The sequence below is a fragment of the Coloeus monedula genome (genome assembly GCF_965178545.1).
Source record: "Coloeus monedula genome assembly, chromosome: 34".
Classification (NCBI taxonomy): Eukaryota; Metazoa; Chordata; class Aves; order Passeriformes; family Corvidae; genus Coloeus; species Coloeus monedula.
The window spans coordinates 63032-73693 of NC_138814.1; the positions used below are offsets into that span (position 1 = coordinate 63032).

The window sequence follows — 10662 nt, forward strand, 5'->3', positions numbered from 1 at the left end:
TGGCGGATAGGTGAGAGGCGGGATGGAATTGCGCGTTCCCATTGGCTGAGAGCGGGAGGGGCGGGGCCTGGAGCGATGGCGGCGGCGGCGCTGCGGTCCCGGGGCGGCGGAGCGGTGAGAGGGGGGGGACCAGTAACACCAGTGCTCCCAGTGAGGGCTCCCAGTAACCCTGCCCAGTGACCCCAGTGACCCCAGTGACCCCAGTAACCCCAGTGATCCTTCCCAGTGACACCGGTGCTCCCAGTGAGGGCTCCCAGTAACCCCTCCCAGTGACCCCAGTGACCCCAGCCAGGGCTCCCAGTGCCACCAGTGCTCCCAGTAACCCCTCCCAGTGACCCCAGTCATCTCCGCCAGGGCTCCCACTGCCACCAGTGCTCCCAGTAACCCCTCCCAGTGACCCCACTGACCCCAGCCAGGGCTCCCAGTGCCCCCAGTAACCCCAGTTACCCCTCCCAGTAACCCCACTGAACCCTCGGGGCTCCCAGTGACACCAGTGACTCCTCCCAGTGCTCCTAGTGCCCCTCCCAGTGTTCCCAGTGCCACCAGTGCCACTTCCCAAGGACACCTCTGACCCCTCCCAGTGGCCTCGTGGTGCTCCCAGTGTCCCCCGGTTACTCCCAGTGCGCCCCAGACCCTCCCAGTCCCCTTCCAGTCCCCCCAGTCCCCACTAGAGCCCCTCCCAGTACTCCCAGTTCCCCCCTGGACCTTCCCAGTTCCACTCACGCCCTACTGGGGCTCATCCCAGTACTCCCAGTGCTCCCCAGATCCTCCCAGTGTCTGTCCCAGTCGCTCCCAATGCCCTCCCAGTGCCCTCCACTCGCTCCCAGTGCCCATCCCAGTACTCCCAATGCCCTCCCAGTGACCGCCCCAATCGCTCCCAGTGCTCCCAGTGCGTGTCCCAGTTGTTCCCAGTGCTCCCAGTCGCTCCCAGTCCTGTCCCAGTCACTCCCAGTGCTCCCAGTCCCATCCCAGTAGCTCCAAGTCGCTCCCAGTCGCTCCCAGTGCTCCCAGTCACTCCCAGTCCTGTCCCAGTCACTCCCAGTGCTCCCAGTCCCGTCCCAGTAGCTCCAAGTCGCTCCCAGTCGCTCCCAGTGCTCCCAGTCCCGTCCCAGTAGCTCCAAGTCGCTCCCAGTGCTTCCAGTCCCGTCCCAGTAGCTCCCAGTCGCTCCCAGTCCCATCCCAGTAGCTCCCAGTAGCTCCCAGTTGCTCCCAGTCCCGTCCCAGTAGCTCCAAGTAGCTCCCAGTGCTCCCAGTCCTGTCCCAGTAGCTCCCAGTCGCTCCCAGTCCCGTCCCAGTAGCTCCCAGTAGCTCCCAGTTGCTCCCAGTCCCGTCCCAGTAGCTCCCAGTCGCTCCCAGTTGCTCCCAGTCCCGTCCCAGTAGCTCCCAGTCGCTCCCAGTGCTCCCAGTCCTGTCCCAGTAGCTCCCAGTCGCTCCCAGTCCCGTCCCAGTAGCTCCCAGTAGCTCCCAGTTGCTCCCAGTCCCGTCCCAGTAGCTCCCAGTCGCTCCCAGTGCTCCCAGTCCTGTCCCAGTAGCTCCCAGTCGCTCCCAGTCCCGTCCCAGTAGCTCCCAGTAGCTCCCAGTTGCTCCCAGTCCCGTCCCAGTAGCTCCAAGTAGCTCCCAGTGCTCCCAGTCCTGTCCCAGTAGCTCCCAGTCGTTCCCAGTCCCGTCCCAGTAGCTCCCAGTCGCTCCCAGTCCCGTCCCAGTAGCTCCCAGTAGCTCCCAGCCGCTCCCAGTCCCGTCCCAGTAGCTCCCAGTAGCTCCCAGTCGTTCCCAGTCCCGTCCCAGTAGCTCCCAGTCGCTCCCAGTCCCGTCCCAGTAGCTCCCAGTAGCTCCCAGCCGCTCCCAGTCCCGTCCCAGTAGCTCCCAGTAGCTCCCAGCCGCTCCCAGTCCCGTCCCAGTAGCTCCCAGTCGCTCCCAGTCCTGTCCCAGTAGCTCCCAGTCGCTCCCAGTGCTCCCAGTCCCGTCTCTCCAGCAATGGCGGCTCTGGGGGGGGTCAAAGTCCGGCCGGGGGTGGGGGAGGGGCAGGGCCTGGACCCCTCCCCCCCGTTCGGCCACGCCCTCCCCGCTACTGGGGCCAAACTGGGACAAACTGAAGGGAAATCGGGGAAAATGGGGCCAAAATGGGGGGAAACGGGGTCACTTGGGGGAAAATGGGGTAAACTGGGGTCAAGCTGGGCCAAACTGGGAGTCTCCTGTCCCCCCCCCCCCCCCAGGTCCTGGCAACTCTGCTGCAGCCCCGGCGCGGCTACAACAGAACCTTCCGGGTGAGCCTGGACCCCAAGTCCCCCAAAATCCCCCCAAAAATACCCCAAATCACCCCAAATCCCCCCAGAACTGCCCCCAAGTCCCCCCCAAATCCTCCCAAATGACTCAGAACTCCCCAAAACCATCCCAAATCCACCCCCAATCCCCCCAAATCCCCCCAGAACTGCCCCCAAGTCCCCCCCAAATCCTCCCAAATGACTCAGAACTCCCCAAAAACATCCCAAATCCACCCCCAATCCCCCCAAATCCTCCAAAACCCCCCCAATCCCCCAAAAGTCCCCCCAAAATCCCTCAAAACCACCCCAAATCCACCCCAAATCCTCCAAAACCACTCAAAATCCTTCAAATCCCCCCCCAAAACCAGCCATCAATCCCTCAAGAATCAGCCCAAATCCCCCCCAAACCCCCCAGAAATCCCCCCAGGACCCCCTAAATGACTCCAAACCCCATCCCCAGGCCTCAGAGCTGGAGGTGGAGCGCTCGGGGACCCCAAAGACGCCGCCAGCCCCTCAGGAGCTGGTGTTTGGGAAGTTCTTCACCGACCACATGCTGACCGTGGAGTGGGGCCGGGCCGGGGGCTGGGGGCGCCCCAAAATCCGCCCCTTCCAGGAGCTGCGGCTGCATCCGGCCTCGTCCGCCCTGCACTACGCTGTGGAGGTCAGCGGGGACCCCAAAAACCACCCCAAAACCACCCTAAAACACCCCAAACCCTGCACTACGCTGGGGGGGTCAGCGGGGACCCCAAAAACCACCCCAAAACCACCCTAAAACACCCCAAACCCTGCATTACGCTGTGGAGGTCAGCGGGGACCCCAAAAAGACCCCAAAACCACCCGAAAACACCCCAAACCCTGCACTACGCTGTGGAGGTCAGCGGGGACCCCAAAAACCACCCCAAAACCACCCTAAAACACCCCAAACCCTGCACTACGCTGTGGAGGTCAGCGGGGACCCCAAAAACCACCCCAAAACCACCCTAAAACACCCCAAACCCTGCATTACGCTGTGGAGGTCAGCGGGGACCCCAAAAACCACCCCAAAACCACCCTAAAACACCCCAAACCCTGCACTACGCTGTGGAGGTCAGCGGGGACCCCAAAAAGACCCCAAAACCACCCGAAAACACCCCAAACCCTGCATTACGCTGTGGAGGTCAGCGGGGACCCCAAAAACCACCCCAAAACCACCCTAAAACACCCCAAACCCTGCACTACGCTGTGGAGGTCAGCGGGGACCCCAAAAACCACCCCAAAACCACCCTAAAACACCCCAAACCCTGCACTACGCTGTGGAGGTCAGCGGGGACCCCAAAAACCACCCCAAAACCACCCTAAAACTCCCCAAACCCTGCATTACGCTGTGGAGGTCAGCGGGGACCCCAAAAAGACCCCAAAACCACCCTAAAACACCCCAAACCCTGCACTACGCTGTGGGGGTCAGCGGGGACCCCAAAAACCACCCCAAAACCACCCTAAAACACCCCAAACCCTGCACTACGCTGTGGAGGTCAGCGGGGACCCCAAAAACCACCCCAAAACCACCCTAAAACACCCCAAACCCTGCATTACGCTGGGGGGGTCAGCGGGGACCCCAAAAACCACCCCAAAACCACCCTAAAACACCCCAAACCCTGCACTACGCTGGGGGGGTCAGCGGGGACCCCAAAAACCACCCCAAAACCACCCTAAAACACCCCAAACCCTGCACTACGCTGTGGAGGTCAGCGGGGACCCCAAAAAGACCCCAAAACCACCCTAAAACACCCCAAACCCTGCATTACGCTGTGGAGGTCAGCGGGGACCCCAAAAACCACCCCAAAACCACCCTAAAACACCCCAAACCCTGCATTACGCTGTGGAGGTCAGCGGGGACCCCAAAAACCACCCTAAACCACCCCAAAACCACCCTAAAACACCCCAAATCCTGCACTGCACCGTGGAGGTCAACGAGACCCAAAAAACCACTCTAAAACCCCCTGGGATCCCCAAAATCCCCCAAAAACCACCCCAAATCCTGCCCAAAACCTCCCAGGACCCCCCAACCCCCCCACCCCAAATCCGCTGGGACCCCTCTCCCGCAGCTCTTCGAGGGTCTCAAGGCTTTTCGGGGCGACGACGACAAAATTCGGCTTTTCCGGCCCGAACTGAACATGGAGAGGATGGAGAGATCGGCCCGCAGGGTCTGCCTGCCCGTGAGTGGGGTGTGCCCCAAAAATCCCCAAATTACCCCCAAAATAGCCCCCCAAAGTAACCCCCAAACCCCTCAGAATAACAGCAAAAAAAAAAAAAACAAAAAAAACAAGAAAACCCCAACATAACCCCAAAAGAATCCCCCCGAGGCCGCAAAAATCCTCCCCAAAATAGCCCCCAATAAAACCCCAAATAACCCCAAAACCCCCGAAAATAAACCCCCAAAAAAACCCAGAATAACCCCAAAACAACCCCCCCCCGAGACCCCTCCAAAAAAACCCAAAATCCCCCTAAAATATCCCCCCCAAACCCCATCCCAGCCCCTCCCGGTGCCACTTTTGTCCCTAAAACTGCCGTTTTTCACCCGGAAAGTGCCGCGTTTTTTCCTCCCAGCCCTTCCCAGCCCCTCCCAGTCCCTCCCAGTGCTCCCAGTTTGCCGCTCCCGCAGGAATTCGACGGGCGGGAGCTGCTGGAGTGCATCCGAGCGCTGGTGCGGCTCGAGGGGCGCTGGGTGCCCCGGGACCCCCAGAGCAGCCTCTACATCCGGCCCACCTTCATCGGCACCGAGGTGGGGAGGGGGCTTTGGGGGGTCCCGGCGGGGTCTGGGGGCTCCTGGGGGGGATTTGGGGTGGATTTAGGGAGGTTTGGGGGGGTCTGGGGGAAATTTGGGGGAGATTTGGGGAGTCGCAGGGGGGTTTAGGGAAGGATTTGGGGGGATTTTGGGGAGGGTCAAAGGGGATTTTGGGAAGGTTATTGGGGGGTTTGGGGTATTTTGTGGGATTTGGGGTATTTTGGGGGTATTTTGTGGGATTTTGGGGTTCAGAGGGGTTCCCTGACCCGTCTCCCCTGTCCCCAGCCCACGCTGGGGGTCGCACCCCCCGGGCGGGCGCTGCTCTTCGTGGTCGGGCTGGGGGATTTGGGGGGTCCCGGCGGGGTCTGGGGGCTCCTGGGGGGGATTTGGGGTGGATTTGGGGAGGTTTGGGGGGGTCTGGGGGAAATTTGGGGGAGATTTGGGGAGTCGCGGGGGGTTTAGGGAAGGATTTGGGGGGATTTTGGGGAGGGTCAAAGGGGATTTTGGGAAGGTTATTGGGGGGTTTGGGGTATTTTGTGGGATTTGGGGTATTTTGGGGGTATTTTGTGGGATTTTGGGGTTCAGAGGGGTTCCCTGACCCGTCTCCCCTGTCCCCAGCCCAGGCTGGGGGTCGCGCCCCCCGGGCGGGCGCTGCTCTTCGTGGTCGGGCTGGGGGATTTGGGGGGTCCCAGCGGGGTCTGGGGGGTCCTGGGGGGGATTTGGGGAGGTTTGGGGGGGTCTGGAGGAAATTTGGGGGAGATTTGGGGAGTCGCAGGAGGGTTTAGGGAGGGATTTGGGGGGATTTTGGGGAGGGTCAAAGGGGATTTTGGGAAGGTTATTGGGGGGTTTGGGGTATTTTGTGGGATTTGGGGTATTTTGGGGGTATTTTGTGGGATTTTGGGGTTCAGAGGGGTTCCCTGACCCGTCTCCCCTGTCCCCAGCCCACACTGGGGGTCGCACCCCCCGGGCGGGCGCTGCTCTTCGTGGTCGGGCTGGGGGATTTGGGGGGTCCCGGCGGGGTCTGGGGGGTCCTGGGGTGGATTTGGGGAGGTTTGGAGGGGGTGGGGAGGAAATTTGGGGGAGATTTGGGGAGTCGCAGGGGGGTTTAGGGAGGGATTTGGGGGGATTTTGGGGAGGGTCAAAGGGGATTTTGGGAAGGTTATTGGGGGGTTTGGGGTATTTTGTGGGATTTTGGGGTTCAGAGGGGTTCCCTGACCCGTCTCCCCCGTCCCCAGCCCACACTGGGGGTCGCACCCCCCGGGCGGGCGCTGCTCTTCGTGATCGGGCTGGGGGATTTGGGGGGTCCCGGCGGGGTCTGGGGGGTCCTGGGGGGGATTTGGGGTGGATTTGGGGAGGTTTGGAGGGGGTCTGGGGGAAATTTGGGGGAGATTTGGGGAGTCGCAGGGGGGTTTAGGGAGGGATTTGGGGGGATTTTGGGGAGGGTCAAAGGGGATTTTGGGCCGGTTATTGGGGGGTTTGGGGGATTTGGGGGGATTTTGGGGGTATTTGGTGGGGTTTTGGGGTTCAGAGCCGACTCCCCCGTCCCCAGCCCACACTGGGGGTCGCGCCCCCCGGGCGGGCGCTGCTCTTCGTGGTGCTGTGTCCGGTCGGGCCCTATTTCCCGGGGGGGCTCTTCGCCCCCGTCCGGCTCCTGGCTGACCCCCGGCACGTCCGAGCGTGGCCGGGGGGTGCCGGCCACTGCAAACTGGGAGGGTGAGTGACCACTGCGGGCTGAGTGACCACTGCGGGCTGAGTGACCCGTGGGGGGAGCTGGGGGGATTTTTTGGGGGGATTTTTGGGGGGGGGGGGGGGGGTTGGGGGTATTTTTGAAGGCTTTTTTTCAGGGTTTTTGGGGGGTTTCGGGGGGGTTTTGGGGGTATTTTGAGAGCTTTTTTTGGGGGGGGGTTGGGGGTACTTTTGAGGGCTTTTTTTTCGGGGTTCTTTTGGGGGTTTTTGGGGGTATTTTTGAGGGCTTTTTTTCGGGGTTTTTGGGGGGTTTCGGGGGGGTTTTGGGGGTATTTTGAGAGCTTTTTTTGGGGGGGGGGTTGGGGGTACTTTTGAGGGCTTTTTTTTCGGGGTTTTTGGGGGTTTTGGGGGGTTTTGGGGGGGTATTTTTGAGGGCTTTTTTTCAGGGTTTTTGGGGGTATTTTGAGAGCTTTTTTTTGGGGGGGGGTTTTGGGGGTATTTTGAGAGCCTTTTTTGGGGGGGTTTTTGGGGGTATTTTTGAGGGCTTTTTTTCGGGGGTTTTTGGGGGGTTTTGGGGGGAGTTTTGAGATTTTTCTGGGGTCCCCCAAGCCCTTCCACCCCCCCAGGAATTACGGGCCGTGCCTGGAGCTGCAGGAGGCCGCGCGTGCCCGCGGGTGCCAGCAGGTGCTGTGGCTGCACGGCCCCGAGTGTCACCTCACCGAGGTGGGCACCATGAACCTCTTCGTCTTCTGGGAGCGCCCGGACGGGGGTATGGGGGGCCCTGGGGGGGGCTTGGGTGGTTCTAGGGGGAATTTGAGGCGATTTTGGGGGGGATTTGGGGGAGTCCCGGGTGATGCTGGGGAATCTGGGGGGGATTTGGGGGGGGTTTCTGAGGGGGTTTAGGGTGGTTTTCGGGTGATGGGAGGGGATTTGAGGGAGGTTTGGGGGATTTGAGGGGATTCTGGGGAGTCCTGGGGGGATTTGGGTGGATTTTGGGAGGATTTGGGGAGTCTCAGGGGGCTTTGGGGGGGGTCCCTGCAGGTTCTAGGTGGGATTTGGGAGGTACTGGGGGGGATTTGGGGGGAATTGTGGGGTTCGTAGGTTCTGGACTGGTCTGGGGCCGGTCTGGGGGTGCCGGGGGGAATCAGGGGGTGACCGAGCCCCCCCCGCTGCCCCCCAGGGCTGGAGCTGGTGACCCCCCCCCTGGATGGGCTGATCCTGCCCGGGGTGACCCGGCAGAGCCTCCTGGAGCTGGCCCGGAGCTGGGTACGGGGGATTTGAGGGGTTGGGGAGGTTTGAGGGGATTTGGGGGAGTCTGGGGGGGGGGGTTAGAGAGGATTTGGGAAGGATTTGAGGGGGTTGGGGGATCTGGGGGTGTCTGGGGAGGATTTGGGGGGGTTTAGAGAGGATTTGGGGAGGTTTGGGGGCCTCCAGGAAGGATTTGGGGGGGGGGTCTGAGAAGGATTTGGGGGAGATTTGGGGAGGTTTGGGGGGATTTCGGAGGTTCTGGGAGGGTCTGGGGGGTTTAGGGAAGACTTGGGAGGGATTTTGGGGGGATTTGTGGGACTTTTGGACGTGTCTAGAGAAACTTTGGGATCCATTTGGAGGCAATTAGGGCACTTCTGGGGTCTCTACAGAAGACCCGTGGCCATTTATGGGGTCTGGGGGGTGTTTTGGGGTCACGAGGACACCAGGACCCTCCCCAAGCCCCCCAAATTTGTTCCCCACAGGGTGAATTTGAGGTGCGCGAGGCCTCCCTGCCCATGAGCAGCGTTTTGGGGGCGCTGCGGGAGGGGCGGCTCCGGGAGATGTTCGGGGCTGGCACCGCCTGCGTCGTGTGTCCCGTGGGGGGGATCCTCTACCAGGATGAGGTTTGGGGGATTTTGGGGGTTTTTTATTGGGTTTTGGGGTCTGGGGTGGACTTTGGGAGGAGGATTTGAGGGCCCTGGAGGGGTTGGGGTGGAGTTTTGGGGTGGTTATGGGGTCTTGGTATGGGGGGGAAGTTGGGGTGGACTTTAGGGGGAGAATTTGGGGATCCTGGGGGGGTTTTGGGGAGGTTTTGGGGTGCTGGAGGGGTTTGGGGGATTTTAGGGGAGTCCTGGGGGGTTTTGGGGTCCCGAGGGAGTTTTGGGGTCCCTGTGACCCCCCCCCTTGGTGTCGCCCCCTACCCCAAAAGCTGCACCCGGTGCCCACCATGGAGAACGGCCCCAAAGTGGCCTCGAGGTTCCTGCAGGAGCTCAGCGACATCCAGGTGACATTTGGGGGGGGGTCCCCAGGCCAGGGAGGTCCTGGGGGGGCAAGTTTGGGGGAAATTTAGGGGAAATTTGGGGGAAAATGGGAAAGGGGAATTTGGGGTGGGATCCAGGTGGGATTTCGGGGGGGGGGGGTCACGATGCTGGGGGGGAGGGTCCCGGGTTTGGAAGGGGTCCTGAGTTTGATTCGGAGTCCTGGCAGGGAAATTTGGGGGGAATGGGAAAGGGAAGGAGGGGCCAGATGGGATTTGGGGGGGGGTCGTGATCTTGGGGAGGGTCCTGAGTTTGGGGGGGGCCCTGGCTCTGGGGTGGGTTCTGAGGGGGAAATTTGGGAAAAAATTGGGGGAAAAAATGGGAAAAGGGAATTTTGGGAAGCGGAAATTTGGGGAGGGGTCTCCCCATTGTGACGCCCCCCTGTTTTTTGTCCCCCCTGCAGTATGGCCGCGTCCCCAGCCCGTGGGCCCAGCCCGTGTGACCCCCCCAAAATTTGGGGCCGAGACCCCCCCCCAAAAAAAACAGGATGGGAGGGTCACGTGACCCCACAAAATTCACCAAAAATGGGGAGGGGGCCCCAGAATTTCTCCAAATCCCCTCCCCAAAACACTCCAGGACTCCCCCCAGCTCAGCCCCTCCCCCCCCGTGCAATACTCTGAGCTGACCCCTCCCCCACCCCCGATTTTGGGGTAAGCCCCCAGTTTTTGGGGTCCCGCCCCCCCTCAGTGCCTTGGGACCCCCCCAGAAGCCTTAAAGGACCCTCGACCTCTCCCCCACTCCCCAAAATTTGGGGTCCCCCCCTCCCAACCAAAGGTCAGCGGGGTCGTTAATAATAAATGGTGATTAATGATTGATTGATTGATTGATTAATGGGTGATTAGGGGGGATTAACGGGGGATGGCGGGGATGGGGAGGGACATGGTCACAGCGTCTCCACATGTCCCCAAATGTCCCCAGATCCCAAAATGTCCCAAATACCCCAAATATCCCAAATGTCCCAAATATCCCAAATCCCCCAAATATCCCCAACACCAACTATTTGTTCCAAAAACCTCCTTTATTTCCCCATTTTTTCCCCCCTTTTTACAAAAACCATCCCGGAGAGACAATAAATAGGATTTTCTGTCGGGTCGAGGGGGTTAAATAGGATTTTTTGGGGGGGTGCTCGGGAAGTCGAATAATAACAATAATAATAATAAAAATAATTAAAATAACAACCATAATAATAAAAAATAACGGCAATAATAACAACAATAATAAAAATAATAATAAAATAATAACAAAATTAATTAATAATTATAATAATTAGCGGCCGGCGAATAAATTAGAATAAATTAGGGCGTGGTCAGAGGCGGTTCCGCAGCAGGACGAGGCCCCGCGCGGCCCAGTCCAGGTAGAGGTGCAGCCCCCGGGTCACGGCGTGCGCGGCCCGGACCGCGCCCCACGGCGACACCGGGGGCGGCGACACCGGGACAGCGCCCGCGGGGGGCGCGGCGGGGCGGGGCAGCGACAGGCGGGACATCTGGGGAGGGGGACACGGGGTCAGGGGACACGGGGACAACGTCCTGGGGGGCACAGGGACATCTGGGGAGGGGGACACGGGGTCAGGGGACACGGGGACAACGTCCTGGGGGGCACAGGGACACAGCTGGGGGGGACACCTGGAGGGGACATCGGGTCAGGGAGAGGGACAGGGACACCCGGG

At 60.9% G+C, this 10662-nt stretch overlaps 1 protein-coding gene across 1 annotated transcript; it reads left to right on the forward strand.

Moving 5' to 3' along the window:
* Nucleotides 1-57: 57 nt before the first annotated feature.
* On the forward strand, nucleotides 58-9811 carry LOC309583915 (branched-chain-amino-acid aminotransferase, cytosolic-like). The gene is made up of 11 exons (XM_082299790.1): nucleotides 58-114; nucleotides 2214-2264; nucleotides 2722-2922; nucleotides 4346-4456; nucleotides 4903-5022; nucleotides 6575-6738; nucleotides 7338-7480; nucleotides 7892-7977; nucleotides 8442-8582; nucleotides 8888-8962; nucleotides 9400-9811. The coding sequence occupies exons 1-11, from the start codon at nucleotides 76-78 to the stop codon at nucleotides 9436-9438; spliced, it is 1170 nt and encodes a 389-aa protein (XP_082155916.1). The 5' UTR covers nucleotides 58-75; the 3' UTR covers nucleotides 9439-9811.
* The last annotated feature ends 851 nt before the right edge of the window (nucleotides 9812-10662 follow it).